A 15,656-nucleotide genomic window follows, 5' to 3' on the forward strand; every position below is an offset into this window, starting at 1 on the left:
CCAGCCCAGGATGGGGAACTTAGAGATGTTCACCCCTTCCCGCGGACCAGGAGACACACACCAGGCTCTGGGTGGCCTTGGGGACACTGTTCCCAGGACAGGACCTACCTACATTGTGGGGAAGATTTGGGCATCTGATTCAAGGTACCCACTGGAGGCTGAATTCAACTCCCCGTCAGAGACACCTGTGTGCCCAGGGGTACAGCCCCACTGGAACCAGTAAGACATAGGAGACAAGAGCCTGGCCTCGGGTGTGGTCCAGATGCAGTTCCTCCAGGCAGGTGCCAGACGTGGCCAGGACAGGTGGGGCTGGGGCCTGCCTGGCCCTTTAAGAGGGCCGCGGGGGCGGGGGGGGGCGGATCCCTGTTGCCTAGCAACAGGAGAGCTTGGTGGGTACCTGTCTACGAAACCAGAAGCCATGTCCTGCTTGGGGACAGAGTGGCTGGAGCTGCCCTGCTGACCGTGCTGAGTGGCCCTCCTCCCTCTCCCCCCCCCCACCCCGTGCCCGGGCACACCATGGCGCAGACAGATATACTTCTGACCAAGGAGCCCGCCCCGCAAACGGTGCCAGCATGCCAGCTGCCCCGCAAGCTGTACGATGTGGCCCGAAACACAGGCGCCCACATGTCCTCGGGCCTGGCCACCGCTGGCTTCCGCACGGCCAAATACCTGGTGGATGAGTGGCTCCAGAACTGCTATGCCCGCTACCACCAGGCCTTTGCCGACCTCGACCAGTCGGAGCGGCAGCACCACGAGAGCCAGCAGCTGGTGGCCGAGACTGAGGCGCTGGCGCAGCGCACGCAGCAGGACTCCACGAAGAAGGTGGGCCAGCGCCTGAAGGACATGCACTGCTGGAAGTCGGAGCTGCAGCGCCAGGTGGAAGAGCTGGTCGCAGAGACTGACCTGCTGCTGGCCCAGAAGCAGCGGCTGGAGCGCACCCTGGATGCCACGGCCGTGCCCTTCTCCATAGCCACCGACAACCTGCAGTGCCGGGAGCGCCGCCAGCACCCCGACCTTGTGCGTGACTGCGTGGAGATGGAGCTGCTGAAGGTTCGGCCCCTCCCAGCCCCCAGAATTGCAGACCGGGCCGCCCCACCTCTCCCCAGGGAGCATGACCTTCCCTGGGCTGAGAGTGGGCACCCGTGTGCCCCCACGACACGGCTGGCAGATGCCTTGGTGCCCATGTACCACGTGGCTGCACACAGGCACAGGGAGCCTGCTCCCCTCAGCACATGCAGGGACACACAAGCACATGCCCAGGCGCAGAGAAGGTGGCTCTGCTTGTAGGTGGGGGACCAGAACCGACTGGGGCCGTCCCGGCTGGGGGCAGGGGCAGGGCTCAGACTGCCCAGGGGGAGGTGCCATCCCTGGCCCCAGGAGGGTGCTGGGTCTGGCCTTCCCACAGTCTGGTCCTTATAGTGGGTGCTGGGCAAGGCCTTGCTCCCTGCAAGGTGGGCCCAGCCCGGGCATGCTGGGTTGGGTGCACTGTGGCCTGGGGGCAGGTCCCAGCATGGGGGTTGAGCATGGTTGGGGGCAGGGGCTGGACTTTGGTGCTTATCCACTCACCTTAGCTCCGGGTCCAGGGTTCCTGCTCTGCCCCCTGCCCCATTATGGCTCCCACGTGGGGGTGAGGCAGGGCCCAGGCCGTGGCAGCATTCATACCTGGAATGTATATTGGGACGATTGTCTGAGGCTGAGACAGTCAGAGGCCACTGAGGCAGGGCGGGACCTGGCCAGTACCCCATAAGCCCTGATGCCCCTCCACACACCCCTGAAAACCAGGAAGGGCCTGAGCTGAGCCCCAGGAGTGGCTGAGGTTGGGATGTGGTTGGGTCATGGTGGTGCCTGCACCCACTCTGTGGTCCCTCAGTCACCCCTGGGTCCTGGCACCTGCTGAACAGCCCCTTTGGTCACCCTGGGTCATGCAAATTAAGCCTGACCCTGAGTTCCCAGAGGCAGAGCCCCCCATGCCCCGCCCCCCATGCCCGTGTTGGAAATCCAGCCTCAGACCAGTGTGCAAGCGTGGACGGGATAAAGGGGGGTGGGGGCCACATGCATCCCACAAAGAGCCCTTTCCCCTCCGAACCTGGCAGGACCTGTCCTTGGGGAAGCCCCCAAAGGATCAGGGAGTCACCCAGGCCAGGCCCCTGATGCTGGCAGGGAAGAGCCTCACCTGCGAACAGGCTGTAGGCCACAGGCACTCATGAGATATGGGGGAGACAGACAGCCAGCCCAGGTGCCCAGGGACCCCCTGCAAACCCCAAGCTCAGGACAGAACCTTGAGTACCTACCTCCTCCTGGCCCCAGGCCCTTCCTCTGTCCCCCCAACACCCCACCCGCACACTCATTCACTCAAGAACCTCCCAAGGCTCTGGGAGTGAACCCTCTGCCCTGAGCCAGGTCCCCTGCCCAGCAGTACATGGACAACAAAGGGGCCAGGACAGGGAGATGGACCCACGGGTCAGAACTGGGCACGCAGGGTTTAGAGCCCAACAGAGGAGAAATTCAAATCAGGGGGTAAGAGTTTTTCCTGCCCAGAAAGTGAAACTGTCAGGGTAGCAGGAGGAAACACAGGGTTTCCCCTTGTGTCCTTTGTCTGGGTAAGGCCTCTCTGAGCCCAAGGCCCCAAGGGGCAGCCCCAGGGGGGCTCCTGGTCCCCAGTGGCCGGGGTCCTCAAAGGCTGTCACCAGGCTGTCCAGGGGCCAGTGGGCAGGCTGGTGCCCTCAGTGTCTTGGGCAGGCTGCAGGGGTGGCCCCAGAGCCCAGGGGGTGCTAAGTGCCCAGCAAGTGGGAACCACTTCTGGGTGATCCTCCCCACAGCCCATAGAAGCCCCCAGAAGAAAAGACCCACTGCACCACCCCAAACAGCCCAGAATAAATCCGGCGAGAAAGCCAGGCTCATGTCCCATTTCCAGGAAAGAAGCTGGGGCCCAAGGCCACCAGCAGAGGTCAGGTGCTGGCAGAGCCCCCAGTTCCACTGGGGGTCACCCCAAATCTCAGCTCCTCCTAGAGGTTTGAGAGGCTGCCTGTGGGCCCCACCAGCCTGGCTGTCCTCAGACTCTCACCAGGGACGGGGGTATTCTTCCCCAGGAGGCAGACCTCATCCGGAACATTCAGGAGCTCCTGAAAAGGACCATGATGCAGGTCGTGAACCAGATTCGGTGGGTCTGAGTGGCCTCTAGGGCTGCCCTCGGGATGTCCCCCTACCCCTCAGGCTAGCTATGGGCAGGAAGTTGGGGTGACCCGGCCCTGAGGCTCAGAGAAGTGAGGGATTGTCCCCAGTCATAGCCAGAAGCAAGGGGCTGGGTGGAGGCACTGGGCAGGTAGGGGTGGCAGATTGCTGCATGGCCAAGGGGCCTGGGCATCCAGAACCCAGGCCAGCATCCCAGGGCCTACCCTGCCACTTGGGGGGCTTACCCTGCCCTGCGCCCAGGTGGGCCCAGCTCCCCACCCGCACAGACAGCAGGCCCTGCCCGCTCTCCCCAGGATGAATCGCGAGCACAAGGAAACGTGCGAGATGGACTGGTCCGACAAAGTGGAGGCCTGCAACATCGACGAAGCCTGCTGCCACTACCACAACCAGAGCTCCGACTTGCAGTTCTACCCTCACTCCACCAAGTTCGAGGAGAGGTGGGATCTTCCGCAGGGGCTGTGCACAAACGCCCCGCCCCCACCTGCGAGATCCCACCTGGGCTCCTAGTTCCTCCGCTGGGGGTCCTTTGTGCAGCTCTTCTGCTCCTGGGGATGGGCAGGCGAGCGGGACCTCCGCCCAAGTGCCCAGCACACACGGTTCACCACAGGGGCTGGGGTTTGCGAGGGAGGCAGGACCCAGGGTGGGGGGCCGCCTGAGGCAGGGCGGCTGCCTGCAGCTCCGCATAAGGCCGGCAGGGGTCGCTGGGCCACCACCCATCGCAACACAGCCCCGGGGTGGCGCAGGGCCCAGGGACGTAGGAGGCACTGGGGCGCGGGAACCACTTGGGGGCGCAGGAGGCACGGAAGACACGGAGTGGGGAACTGGGGTTCGGGGCTAGCGGGGCGGAGCTGGGGGAGCAGGAGGCCCGGGGAGCGCGCGGGGAGGCGCTCCGGGTGGCGCGGGGGGCGGGACGGGGAGTGGCGCTAGGACTGGGGGTGGTAGTTTATGCTGCGACGCAGGGTACACTGGGCGCGGCGGGCGCGGGGAGGCCCTGGTGCAAACCGGAGCCATTGGCAGGTGCCCCCACCGACCGCGGTGCCCGCGCACTCCCTGCCCGCAGTGCCTCCACGCCCGAGACCTGGGCCAAGTTCACCCAGGAAAACCTGTACCGCGCCGAGCGCGAACGCCTGGCCTCAGTCAACCTGCGGAAGCTTGTCGACTGCATCCTGCAGGACGCATCCGAGGACTTGCGGCTGCAGTGCGACGCCGTGAACCTGGCCTTCGGGCGGCGCTGTGAGGAGCTGGAGGACGCGCGCCACAAGCTGGAGCACTACCTGCGCAAGGTGGGGCCGCCCGGCCACGCCCACCCACGTCAGACCACGCCCATCCCGCTGCCAGGCCACGCCCATCCCGCCGCCAGGCCACGCCCAGCCCACGACCTGACCTCGCCCAGGGCAGCCTCTAGGGCTGGACACCCCCTGGTAACGTAACCACAGAGAAAGACCAGGCCCAGACTGGGTAACCCAGACCACTCCTCCCCCACTGGCCACTATGCCTTTGTCACGACCTGGCCTGGCTCCTGCCCCTCCTTGGCCCTGCCCATCCTGAGGGACCCCTGAAGCAGGGCCCTCACTCCTCCCTGGGCCCTCATTAAGCTGATGAGAAACCAAGTGACATTTGGGGGGGGTGGCATTGTCACTGGAGTGACTGACCAGCGGGTGATGTAAGCAGGAGCAAGGAGGGTGGAAGGAGGTAGGGCCTGGCTGCCTAGTGGGGTGTCCCTGGTGCTGGCCCCTGGCCTGGCAGGGCTCTGACCCTAAGCTCTCAGGGTGACTTTTGCTGCCTTTGTCTCTCCAGCTCCCGACCAGGGTCGGGGGCTGGTGACCACAGGGCTGGGGGCTCTCAGGCCAGAGCTGCTGTGCCACAAGCTTTGCTGTCCTCACCGCCCCCAGGCCTCTGGGTGCCCATGGGAGGGACGAGGTGGCCGTGCACATCCTCCCTGCCTCCACTCCTCCCCCAGAGCCAGCGGACAGAGCCGCCTGCTCGACGTGGCACAGGGCTTGGGGTGTGGTGGGGGAGACCCACAGGTACTGTCCTGTGTGCAGACACTGCGGGAGATCGTGGACCAGGAGCACAATGTCGCAGCGCTGAAGCAGGCCATCAGGGACAAGGAGGCGCCTCTGAAAGTGGCCCAGACCCGCCTGTACCAGCGTTCCCACCGGCGCAACATGGAGCTGTGCCGAGACGCTGTCCAGTTCAGGTGCCTGTCGCTGCTGGGGCCGTCCTGGGCTGGGCCTGGTCACCAACCACCATAGGGTGCCGTCCACCCACCTCCGGGCTTTCCTCAGCCTCTGGGGCCCCCTTGAACTCCTCCCCCCACCCCCACACACAGCTCTGCAGATGTGAAGAGGAAAGACATTGGGCCCTACACAAGCACAACACACACACACACACACACACACACACACACACACACACGGTTCCCACGTCCCCAAACCTGCCCCAGCACGACTGGATACTATGCGTCCCTTGGGGGACACTGTGCCAGGCTCCTAGTGCCAGGGGCGGCCACACTCCCTGCTTCACCCTGGTGAGGAATCTCAGGGTCTGGGAGGCAGAGCTCCCCAGGCCACACGGCCGCCCTGACCATCCTGCTCGTGGCCGTCCACACCTCCAATGTCACGGTGGACACACATCCCCGGCTTGAGGCGTAGGTGGGGTCACGTCTTCTGTTTTCTAACTTATTGAGCTCACAGTCGCCTTTTAAGCAGAAGTACCCCTGCCTTGGGCATCCCTCTTTCCCTGTCCCTCAACTCCTTCAGAAAACTGGGTCCTCACTCGGGTCCAGGGGCGCCCATCTCACTTCCAGATGCCAGGAATAGAGGAATAGAAGTTCATGTGGTGTCCTGGCCCGGCGCTCTCCCAGTGTGGCTGCTGGGTTTCCCTCTGGGCCTTTTGGGGGCACTTCTATGGCCAAATGTCTTGACCAAGACCCCCAACAGGGGCCCCCAAGCTTTGACCTTGGGCCTCACTCTCCCCACCCAGAAGACCAGGCGTCCCATGGCAGCCCCAACTCACCCCTTCCTCCCACCCCCCCAGGCTGGTGAGCGAGGTAGAGGAGCTGAACCTGTCCCTGGCGGCTCTGAGGGAGAAGCTTCTGGAAGCAGAGCAGTGCCTGCACAACTTGGAGGACACGCGCATGAGCCTGGAGAAGGACATCGCTGTCAAGACGAACAGCCTCTTCATCGACCGCCAGAAGTGCATGGCCCACCGCACCCGCTACCCCACCGTCCTCCAGCTGGCCGGCTACCAGTGACCGGGCGGGCACCCTGGCGGGCACAGAGACCCATCTCCCCCTCAAATAAAGAGCATGTTAGCTTTCTACTCAGAGAGTGTACCTGGACAGGTGGGCTTTGCCTGTTGACCCCATGTTTCAGCCATGGTGGGCCAGGGGTCTCCTGCTTGGGGCGCCCCCAGTCACCACCTGGGGAGAGGGGTCAGCCAAGAACTGTCGAGGCCCCCCCTCATTGCTCACTGCTGACCACACGGGGCACAGCCAAAGCATTGACAGTTTCTCTGCCCACCTGGGCCACCTGTTGGATGCTTCAGAGGGAGTGTCACCTCCTGTCACCACTTGTCACAGGCTCTGGTGGCCGCAGTGATAACTGAAGCCCTGCTCCTTTTCCTCCATGTGCCCTGGACGCTGTCACCGGAGGCCAGCCGGCACTCCCCTCATTAGTGGGGGGTGAGCCTGGAGCAGCGGTGTCAGAACACGCTGCTGGCCCAGCTCTCCCCTGAGGGACTTGGCCCCCAGGCTGTGAGGGGCCACGCGGGGCGGGGCCTGGGGCAGTGACCGCCGGGGGAACTGTGGGACCTCTCCCTGCCACCCCCACCCGGCACAGGGTGTACACCAGACCCTGAGCTGGGGGGTGGAGGGTCAGGGCTGGAGGGGCCTCCACCCCCAGCACCTTGGTCACCTCTGTGGCCAGGCTCCTCATCCAGCCCCCTCCTTAGCCAGCAAGTGAGTCAGGCCGGGCTGTGGGCGGGTGGGTGAGGGCCACAGAGCCCTGCTGCCCACCTGGCCCCACACTCTGTGTCCATGGCTCTGGGCAGAACTGGGCACAGCATCAGGGACTACCCACAAGCAGGGCCAGGTGCTCTCACGGTGGCCATGAGGCCCTCTCACTGTGCCCCCTGGGGACGAGCTCCAGGCCACTGGCCCCTGGCCCATGGCAGCTCATCAACAGGACTCGGGAAGTGTCCATTAAGAGGCTGGGAGATAATAACTCGGCCGCATGCACGCCAGCCACTCAGAGCCCCATTACCGCCTGAGGCCGAGGCGGGCTGGCTGTGTAGCACAGCGTCCCCATCAGCAGCTACGAGGGCCTCCTTGTCCCTGTGCCCCACCCCTGCCGGGTGGCTGCTAATGGGGAGCTAAGTGGAGGTGCTGTGCGAAGGTCATTATCTCCAAAGCTGGGAGGGCTCGGGTACAGCCCCAGGGGGCCGGGCACTCGTTGCCTGCAATTGTCTCATGACCACCTGTGAGCTGGCACTTGTGTCCCCTTGTAGAGACGAATGACCAGGCCCTGGAGCTGATGGGTAGCTCTGGGCCACACGGCGAATTCCCGAGGCTGCGGCTGCGTCTCACTGGAGAATTAGCCTCCCTGGGGAGTCTGGAGGGTGGCCAGATGGCTACACCCACCCACAGGGATTCGGCCCCTGCAGGAGTGGGGAGCGGGGAGTCACGGGGGGACATCAGGGCCCTGAAGGTGGCTGAAGCCTGCGGCATTTTCATCCACCACAGAGGACACTCTGGCCACTCTGAGTCCACTGGTGCCCATTTAACAGGTTGGGAAACCGAGGTCAGATGCAGGGAGCAGCAGAGCTTGGGCGTCTGCCCTTCTCTGGGAGCCCCAGAAACCCCAGAGACAAGAGTGGGGCAGGCAGAGAGGAGCTTCCGCAGGTTGACTGAGGCCAGTCAGCAGCTCCCGCCGGAGCCTGGACTAATCCAGCCCTGGGTGATGCCTACAGAAAGCCCTCCGTCCAGGCCACCCACATCCAGATTCCAGCAGTGGTTGCTGACAAGGCGTGGGAGGCCACCGAGCCCCACTGGAGTGTGAACTGGCATCTCAGGGAGGCCGGGGGATATCTGGGAACCGGCTCCAGCTGGCATGATCTCCCAACCACAGCCCTCACCAGCTCTGCTCCCCTTCAGCCTGGCACGAGAAGCCCCTCAGTCTTGCCCTCTACCCTCATCCTTGCCCCCTCCCTGGTCATCAGTGAGGAGTGCCAACATGGGGAGCCTGAGGGGAGAGCCGGACCCGGGGCTGTGCCTGCATGTGCAGAGGCGAGAGAGCCAGCCCCAGCTGCCCACGGCCTCTCTTCCGGCACAGCGGCCACAGCTCCCCAAGCCACATCTGTGCCTCCCTCTGCCAGGCAGCCTGGCTTGGTGGTGGTGGTGGGGCGCTTCCCAGGGAGTCACATGTCCCCGTGCTCAGAGGCTGAGGCGCCAGGCCCTGCCCCTGGACCTAGCATCCAGCTGCTCAGGCCCAGAGCAAGCATGAGGCCAGGCCCTGGTGTGGGCGTAGCCCACGCCTGCCACTGCCCGGGGGGCCCTGTGAGTCATTGCTGCCAGGGGGTTGGCATCACAGGGACACAACCCTTATCCACTGAAAGGCTGGGCTAATGCCGAGGGCCCCCAACACAGTGTCACGGCAGGCCTCTTGCCCCGCTGGGCACCGTGACCCTGGGAGGGTGCAGCGGGAGGTGGCGGCAGACACAGTGGACCTGGCCCGACGTTTCTCTCCCATGCTTCACCCAAAAGTCTCAGCCCTCCTGTCCCAGCCAGAGACAGGAGGGCGTCACCGTCACCAGGTGGGCTCAGCACAGGCATGGTGGTCTGTCTCCCCTGACTTTGGCCTCCAGCCTCCTCACCAGCCTCCCTGACTCCTCTCTAAGTCACTGCACCCCAGACAGAGGATGGCTGCCAGCTCATGGTTTCACCCTCAACTCCCCAGTCCCAGACACCCCAGGCCCTCAGAGCCATGCTGTGGCCCATGGGCTGTCAGGAGGATACTGGATCCCCTGTGGCAGGGCTGCACTGACGTTGCGGCAGGTGGCAGACTGGGCGGTGGGTGACAGGGCCACGTGAGCCTCCTGCCCGGGAGCTCTGAAGCTGACCTGAGGCCTGTTGGTCTTAGATGGCCCAGAGGGAAGCCATGGGCACCTGGGGCGGGCATGAAAGAGCTCTTTCATGGGCCACTGGGTAGAGATGCCGGAGACGCCAGGCAGGCAGCAGCACCTGATCATGAAATGGTAACAGGGAGGGTGGGGGTGGGTGGGGGTCTTCACAGCCATCCTGAGCAGGGCCAGGTGGCCAGGATGCCTGGGACCCCAGACCTCTGGGGGAACAAGGTAAGGGCCCCAGCAACACAGGCCTGTCTGTGGAGTGGGCTCCCCAGGAGATACCCACTCCTCTAAGGTTCCTCCACGGGAGGAATTCAGGAGGGTCTTGCAGAGTCCAATGGGGTTAGGGGGGTGGGTGAGGGTCTGCTAGGCTCTGAGGGGGAGGTGGTGGAGAGGAGGGCTCCCACCTGACAGGGAAGCTCAGCCTGGGAGTGGGTCTCAGACCTACTATGTAAGAAGAAGGACCTCACCCTGGGCTGCAGTCCCCGAGGGCTTCCTGGAAGAGGGAGCCTGAGTCTTTGCTCAGCATGGCTAGGGTACAGGGAAGAGTGAGGATCCCGACCTCACACGCCTGCCCTTGCAGGAGACCAACACTGGCTGAGCCTCTCATATGTACATGGGGAAACCAGGGCAGGCAGGACCCACTTGCCAGGGAAACTGAGGCCCAAATGATGTGGGGCTCACCCAGGGCCCCCCAGCAGCTGCTGGTTGAGCTGGAAAGTGGAGCCTCCACCTGGCGTGGATGAACCAGGTGTCAGGCAGGGTCTCCCGAAGGAGAGGAGGTGGAGGCGAGAGGCCTAGGACTGGTAGGGCTTAAAGACCATCTTACCCACAGACGGGTGGGGCCACATGGGGTAGCCCCCCAAGTTACCCGCAGGGGCCTGGCCTGGCCCACGGGAGGTCAGGATGAGGGTGCTGCCCTCTGCCAAGCTAGGCAGCCGGGCAGAAACTGCCTCATGTCTGACCCCAACCACCTGGGCCCCGGGCCCAGCCACCAGTGGTTGCGGTGCTGCCGTTCCCTGAAGCAGCCTAGCTGTCCCTCCCGGAGGGCTCTGGCCAGCCCAGGTGGGTGGGGGACTTAGAGGGCTGATTCAGAGCCCCCACCTCCATACAGTTCTCCCTGCATCTACCAGGTGCGGGGTCTCCAGCCATGGGGGGTTTGGGAACCGGGACTCCCCAACTATAGGCAGTTAGGGTGCCTGCCACTGCCCAGAGCTAAGGCCCTAAGGCCCCAGGAGGGAGGCAGCTATGGGGAGGAGGGAGCAGCCCCGGAGAAGGAATCTGGAAGCACCAGCTCCCATGGGGTGGGGCTGCCTTGGTCACTCACTGGGGCTCTGGAAGGGCAGGTGTGAATGGTCCCCCGTGCTGGCCCCTCCGATCGATGGTGGTCCCCAGGTGCTGTGTTAGGGGGGATGCTGGGGCCACATCCAGGTCCAGGGGAAAGTGTGTGGGGATCCATTAGTGATGTCTGTCGGGGCAGGGGTCTGAGTGTCCAGGAGGGCTCTGCCAGGTGCCCTGTCTGGTGCAGGATGAGGCTCTGGCCACGCCCACTGCAGCCCCTCCAGGGGTCCCAACTGTCCATCCTCACCCAGACAGCTCCCTGGTCCCACCAGCGCAGTCTCCCCCACACAAGGGGGCACAGTTGGTCTGCTGCGGGGGTGGGGGCTCAGCAGGGGTGTCCCCTCTCCACTCCCCGTTTTCCTCCCCCATCCTCTTCCTCCCGTCCTGCCCTCCCGACCCAGCCTCTGCTCTCCTGCTCCTGCTGATGCTGCCCGCAGGGGCCTGGCCTGGCCTAGGGCCGCCCTGCTGGCTGTGTATGCACTGCAGCTGCCCACCCTGGCCCCCGGCTGCCCCCAGCCCACATGCCCACACACCCGCATGAGCAACAGGGATGAGTGGGTGGGACTGCCCCACGTGCGGCCCACCATCGACATCTCGATCCTCAAAGGTGAGTGTTCCTGGAGAGGTGGCCCCACTGCCCCCAGCCCCGCAGGGACACTCCGCAATGAGGGGCATGGGAAGAGAGGCAGGAGAGCAGGGCGACGGCCCAAGGCTAGCTCTGGGAAGGCTGGGCCCCAGGGGGGCACACAAGGGCCTGCTCCCTGCTCCCCATAGCCGCCTCCTCCTGTGGGAACAGGGTGCCCTGGGGAAGGGGCTGTGGATTGGGGGAGATGGTGGGGGGATGGGTGGCAGGCGGGGCTGAGTTTCCCTTCAATTCTGCTCCCCAACCCCAAGGGGAGGTGGGAAGGGGGTCTGGGAGCAGCGCCCCCTTTGAGAGGCAAGACAGGCTGAGCTCTAAGAGGGAGGCACCCTGAAGGCTGGACGGAGGCCACACTGAGGTTGGATTTGGTTACCAACTTCCCAGGCCTCTCCTCCTTCAAAACCCAGTTCAGACACTTCCTCTGGCAGCTACTGGACCCCCATCGTCCCCGCCGTCCCAGCCATCCCCATGTGACCATCTGCACAGGCCTCAGAACTGCCAGGACCTCAGGGTGTGGCTTCTTTCTCATTGCCCCGTGGAGGGCGGGTTAGCGCCCACCTGACAGATGAGACTGAGGCTCACAGAGGTGAGGTCACTTGCAAGGCCGTGTGGCCAGAGAATCTGACCCTTGAAACCTTGACCAGGGGCTTCCCCTTACCCGCACCCCCTCACAGGTGAGAAGAGTGAAGCGGGGGTCAGAGACTGCTCCAGCAGGAGCAGGAAGGAGGGCCCGCCTGGCTCCTGGAGCCTCCGTGGCCACAAGGGCCAGAAGGGGCAGGTGGGGCCGCCGGGCACCCTGTGCCAGCGTGCCTACGTGACCTTCTCGGTGGGCTGGCGAGAGGGGCTGCACAGCACCGATGCCCTCCAGGCCGTGCCCTTCGACACGGAGCTGGTGGACCTGGACGGTGCCTTCGACCTGGCCTCCGGCCCCTTCCTCTTTGCCGTGCCCGGCGTCTACATCCTGAGCCTCAACGTGCACACCTGGAATTACAAGGAGACGTACCTGCGCATCACGTGCAACTGGTGGGCTGCAGCCGTGCTGTATGCGCAGCCCAGTGAGCGCAGCAGGATGCAGACACAGAGCCCGCTGCTGGCGCTGGCCGCGGGTGACGCTGTCTGGGTGCGCATGTTCCAGAGGGATGGCGACAACGCCATCTACAGCGAGCGCGGTGACCTCTACATCACCTTCAGCGGCCACCTGGTCAAGCCGGACGCTGAGCTCTAGCAGTCCCCATGCCACATCCAGCCCTCAACGGCAGTCATTCCTGGAGCCCCGCAGCCCAGGACTGATGCCAGCTGAGATGGAGCACCAACTGCACGCAGACGCTGAGCTGAGCACAGGGCTGTGGCAGGAGCAGGACAGACCCGGGCCTGCCCTGCTGGAGATGACACAGACGAAGGTTTCACACCAAGACATTCAGGAAGCAGGCCCTTGTTCTGGGCACGTGGTGGGTGGGGGGTGGGGGGTGGGCCGGAGCATCTCCACACACGATGGAGTTTGCTCCCCTGGTCAAGCTACCTATTCTGCATATAAAGGCTGTGCCAGGAACCACTGCCATGGAGAGCTTTACAAAGCACCTATTGGGTGCCAGGCTGGTTGTTAGGGAGGCTGCAGGGTAGGGGGGGAAGGGGGTCAAGTGCAGATGCCGGCCCTCCTGGAGCCAACGCTAGCAGGAAGCATGATGGATTCTAGGGTGTTCGAGGGCAGCAGAGGCCACAAGACAGGATGAAATGGAGCAGGTTACGGTGCTGTCCCGGCCGGGACGGGTCTCGTCCTTGGTGAACATGCCACCAGCCCTGGTAGGCTGATTTTCTGGGGCTCAGCATCCCCTTGTCTGTCTGGAATGGGCTGGAAGGGGGAGGAAGCTCATACCTGGATGTGCACCTGAGCCCGGGGAGCCCCAGACCCCCACGGTGTCACCTCCTACTTAGGTGTGCTGATGCTGGGCCTGGCGGCAACGGGAAGTGACCAGGCTGGCCTCGTTCCTGTGGACGGGTGTGGGTGGACTTTGGCCATGCTCACTCCACAGGAAGCCCCTGTCCACCCCATGGTCGGAGCCATCAGGCTACCCCACCCTCGAGCCCACTCTGAATCTTTCCTTTCCTGCCACGTGTCCTCCGGCCACTCTGGGACCTTCTGTCCAGCCCCTGTGGCCCCATCACCTGCCGCCTCCCCTCTGGCCCTCCCCTGGCATCCCCTCCTGCAGCTGCTCCCTTCCGAATGAGGATTCTGGGCCAGTGAGGCTGCTGGGGCCCTGGCAAGAGCAGCGTCTGGAATCACCGGAGCCTGGCGAGCTGGCTGAGGTCCTGGGCCATGCAGAGGTGGCTGGAGCTGCAGGCTGGCTGGGCTGAGCAGGCCAGGGCCTTCCAGGTGCTGGACAGGCATGGGGGTTTCCACCTCAGAGTCCAGGCCCACAGAATGCCGGCCTGGCTGATCCTGTCTCCTCATCACGTCCTACCCCTGCCCCCACTCTTTCCCACCAGGAGCCCAAAGCATCCTGAGATGGATCTCTGACTGGCTGGGGGCCCCACATCCACCTGGCCCTGGCAGATCCTCTCCAGATCATCATCGGCTGATGGGGGAGGTGGGGAGGGGGTGGGGGCCCACTCATCCTTTTCACAAACAGGCACCTCCTTGTCCCCAGGGAGGGGACACAGCTGGGATCACAGTGACCCTCCCCTGCCACCACAGAACTCAGTTATCCCTCAGGAGCATCAACCCTGAGTGAGGCTGGAGCCAGGAATGTCCCACACCCACCCGTGAACAGCAGAGCCCACCCTCCCAAACACACAGGCCAGGCCAGGCCACGCCCTTGACAGGTGGGGAAACTGAGGCCTGGCAAGGGGTGTAGACCCCCAAGCCTGTGTGGGCTGGGAGCTGGTCCCCTCCATGGACTGGGCTGTCTCCCCTAGTATGGCCTGGGACAGTGGGGGAGGCAGGAGATGGGCCCCCACTGGGGAGAGGCTGCTGGGACTCCCTGTCTGCAGGGGGAGGGGGCTTTTTTTTTTAACATCTTTATTGGAGTATAATTGCTTTACAGTGGTGTGTTAGTTTCTGCTTTATAACAAAGTGAATCAGCTATACGTATACATATATCCCCATATCTCCTCCCTCTTGCATCTCCCTCCCACCTCTCTAGGAGGTCACAAAGCACCAAGCTGATCTCCCTGTGCTATGCGGCTGCTTCCCACTAGCTATCTATTTTACATTTGGTAGTATATATAAGTCCATGCCACTCTCTCACTTTGTCCCAGCTTACCCTTCCCCCTCCCTGTGTCCTCAAGTCCATTCTCTACGTCTGCGTCTTTACTCCTATCCTGTCCCTAGGTTCTTCAGAACATTTTTTTTTTTTTTTAGATTCTATATGTATGTGTTAGCATATGGTATTTGTTTTTCTCTTTCTGACTTACTTCACTCTGTATGAGTGGATGTAGGTCCATCCACCTCACTACAAATAACTCAATTTCGTTTCTTTTTATGGCTGAGTAATATCCATTGTATATATGTGCCACATCTTCTTTATCCATTCATCTGTGGATGGACACTTAGGTTGCTTCCATGTCCTGGCTATTGTAAATAGAGCTGCAATGAACATTGTGGTACATGACTCTTGTTGAATTATGGTTTTCTCAGGGTATATGCCCAGTAGTGGGACTGCTGTGTTTTATAGTAGTTCTATTTTTAGTTTTGTAAGGAACCTCCATACTGTTCTCCATAGTGGCTGTATCAATTTACATTCCCACCAACAGTGCAAGAGGGTTCCCTTTTCTCCACACCCTCTCCAGCATTTATTGTTTGTAGATTTTTTGATGATGGCCATTCTGACTGGCGTGAGGTGATACCTCATTGTAGTTCTGATTTGCATTTCTCTAATGATTAGTGATGTTGAGCATCCTTTCATGTGTTTGTTGGCAGTCTGTATGTCTTCTTTGGAGAAATGTCTATTTAGGTCTTCTGCCCATTTTTGGATTGGGTTTTTTGTTTTTTGATATTGAGCTGCATGAGTTGCTTGTAAATTTTGGAGATGAATCCTTTGTCAGTTGCTTCATTTGCAAATATTTTCTCCCATTCTGAGGGTTGTCTTTTCGTCTTGTTTATGGTTTCCTTTGCCGTGCAAAAGGTTTTAAGTTTCATTAGGTCCCATTTATTTTTGTTTTTATTTCCATTTCTCTTGGAGGTGGGTCAAAAAGGATCTTGCTGTGATTTATGTCATAGAGTGTTCTGCCTATGTTTTCCTCTAAGAGTTTGATAGTTTCTGGCCTTACATTTAGGTCTTTAATCCATTTTGAGTTTATTTTTATGTATGGTGTTAGGGAATGTTCTAATTTCATACATTTACACGTAGCTGTCCCGTTT

The 15,656-nt window shown here is 62.2% G+C and overlaps 2 protein-coding genes across 2 annotated transcripts; both read left to right on the forward strand.

The window, feature by feature from the left end:
- Positions 1-516: 516 nt before the first annotated feature.
- On the forward strand, positions 517-6,498 carry TEKT4 (tektin 4). Its single transcript, XM_067705135.1, has 6 exons — positions 517-1,050; positions 3,090-3,160; positions 3,486-3,629; positions 4,253-4,475; positions 5,238-5,392; positions 6,232-6,498. The coding sequence occupies exons 1-6, from the start codon at positions 517-519 to the stop codon at positions 6,446-6,448; spliced, it is 1,344 nt and encodes a 447-aa protein (XP_067561236.1). The 3' UTR covers positions 6,449-6,498.
- A 3,776-nt stretch (positions 6,499-10,274) lies between these two features.
- C1QTNF8 (C1q and TNF related 8) lies at positions 10,275-12,524 on the forward strand. Its single transcript, XM_067708488.1, is given in 4 exon segments — positions 10,275-10,383; positions 11,061-11,167; positions 11,170-11,266; positions 11,974-12,524. Coding segments are annotated over 4 exon segments (864 nt in total).
- Positions 12,525-15,656: the final 3,132 nt, after the last annotated feature.

Source organism: Pseudorca crassidens, chromosome 15 (genome assembly GCF_039906515.1).
Source record: "Pseudorca crassidens isolate mPseCra1 chromosome 15, mPseCra1.hap1, whole genome shotgun sequence".
Lineage (NCBI taxonomy): Eukaryota > Metazoa > Chordata > Mammalia > Artiodactyla > Delphinidae > Pseudorca > Pseudorca crassidens.

Coding starts and splice junctions, on each gene's coding strand:
- TEKT4 (XM_067705135.1), top strand. CDS start 517: ATGGCGCAGACAGATATACTTCTGACCAAGGAGCCCGCCCCGCAAACG. Junction 1,051..3,089: donor TGGAGATGGAGCTGCTGAAG/GTTCGGCCCCTC, acceptor ATTCTTCCCCAG/GAGGCAGACCTCATCCGGAA. Junction 5,393..6,231: donor CGAGACGCTGTCCAGTTCAG/GTGCCTGTCGCT, acceptor CCACCCCCCCAG/GCTGGTGAGCGAGGTAGAGG.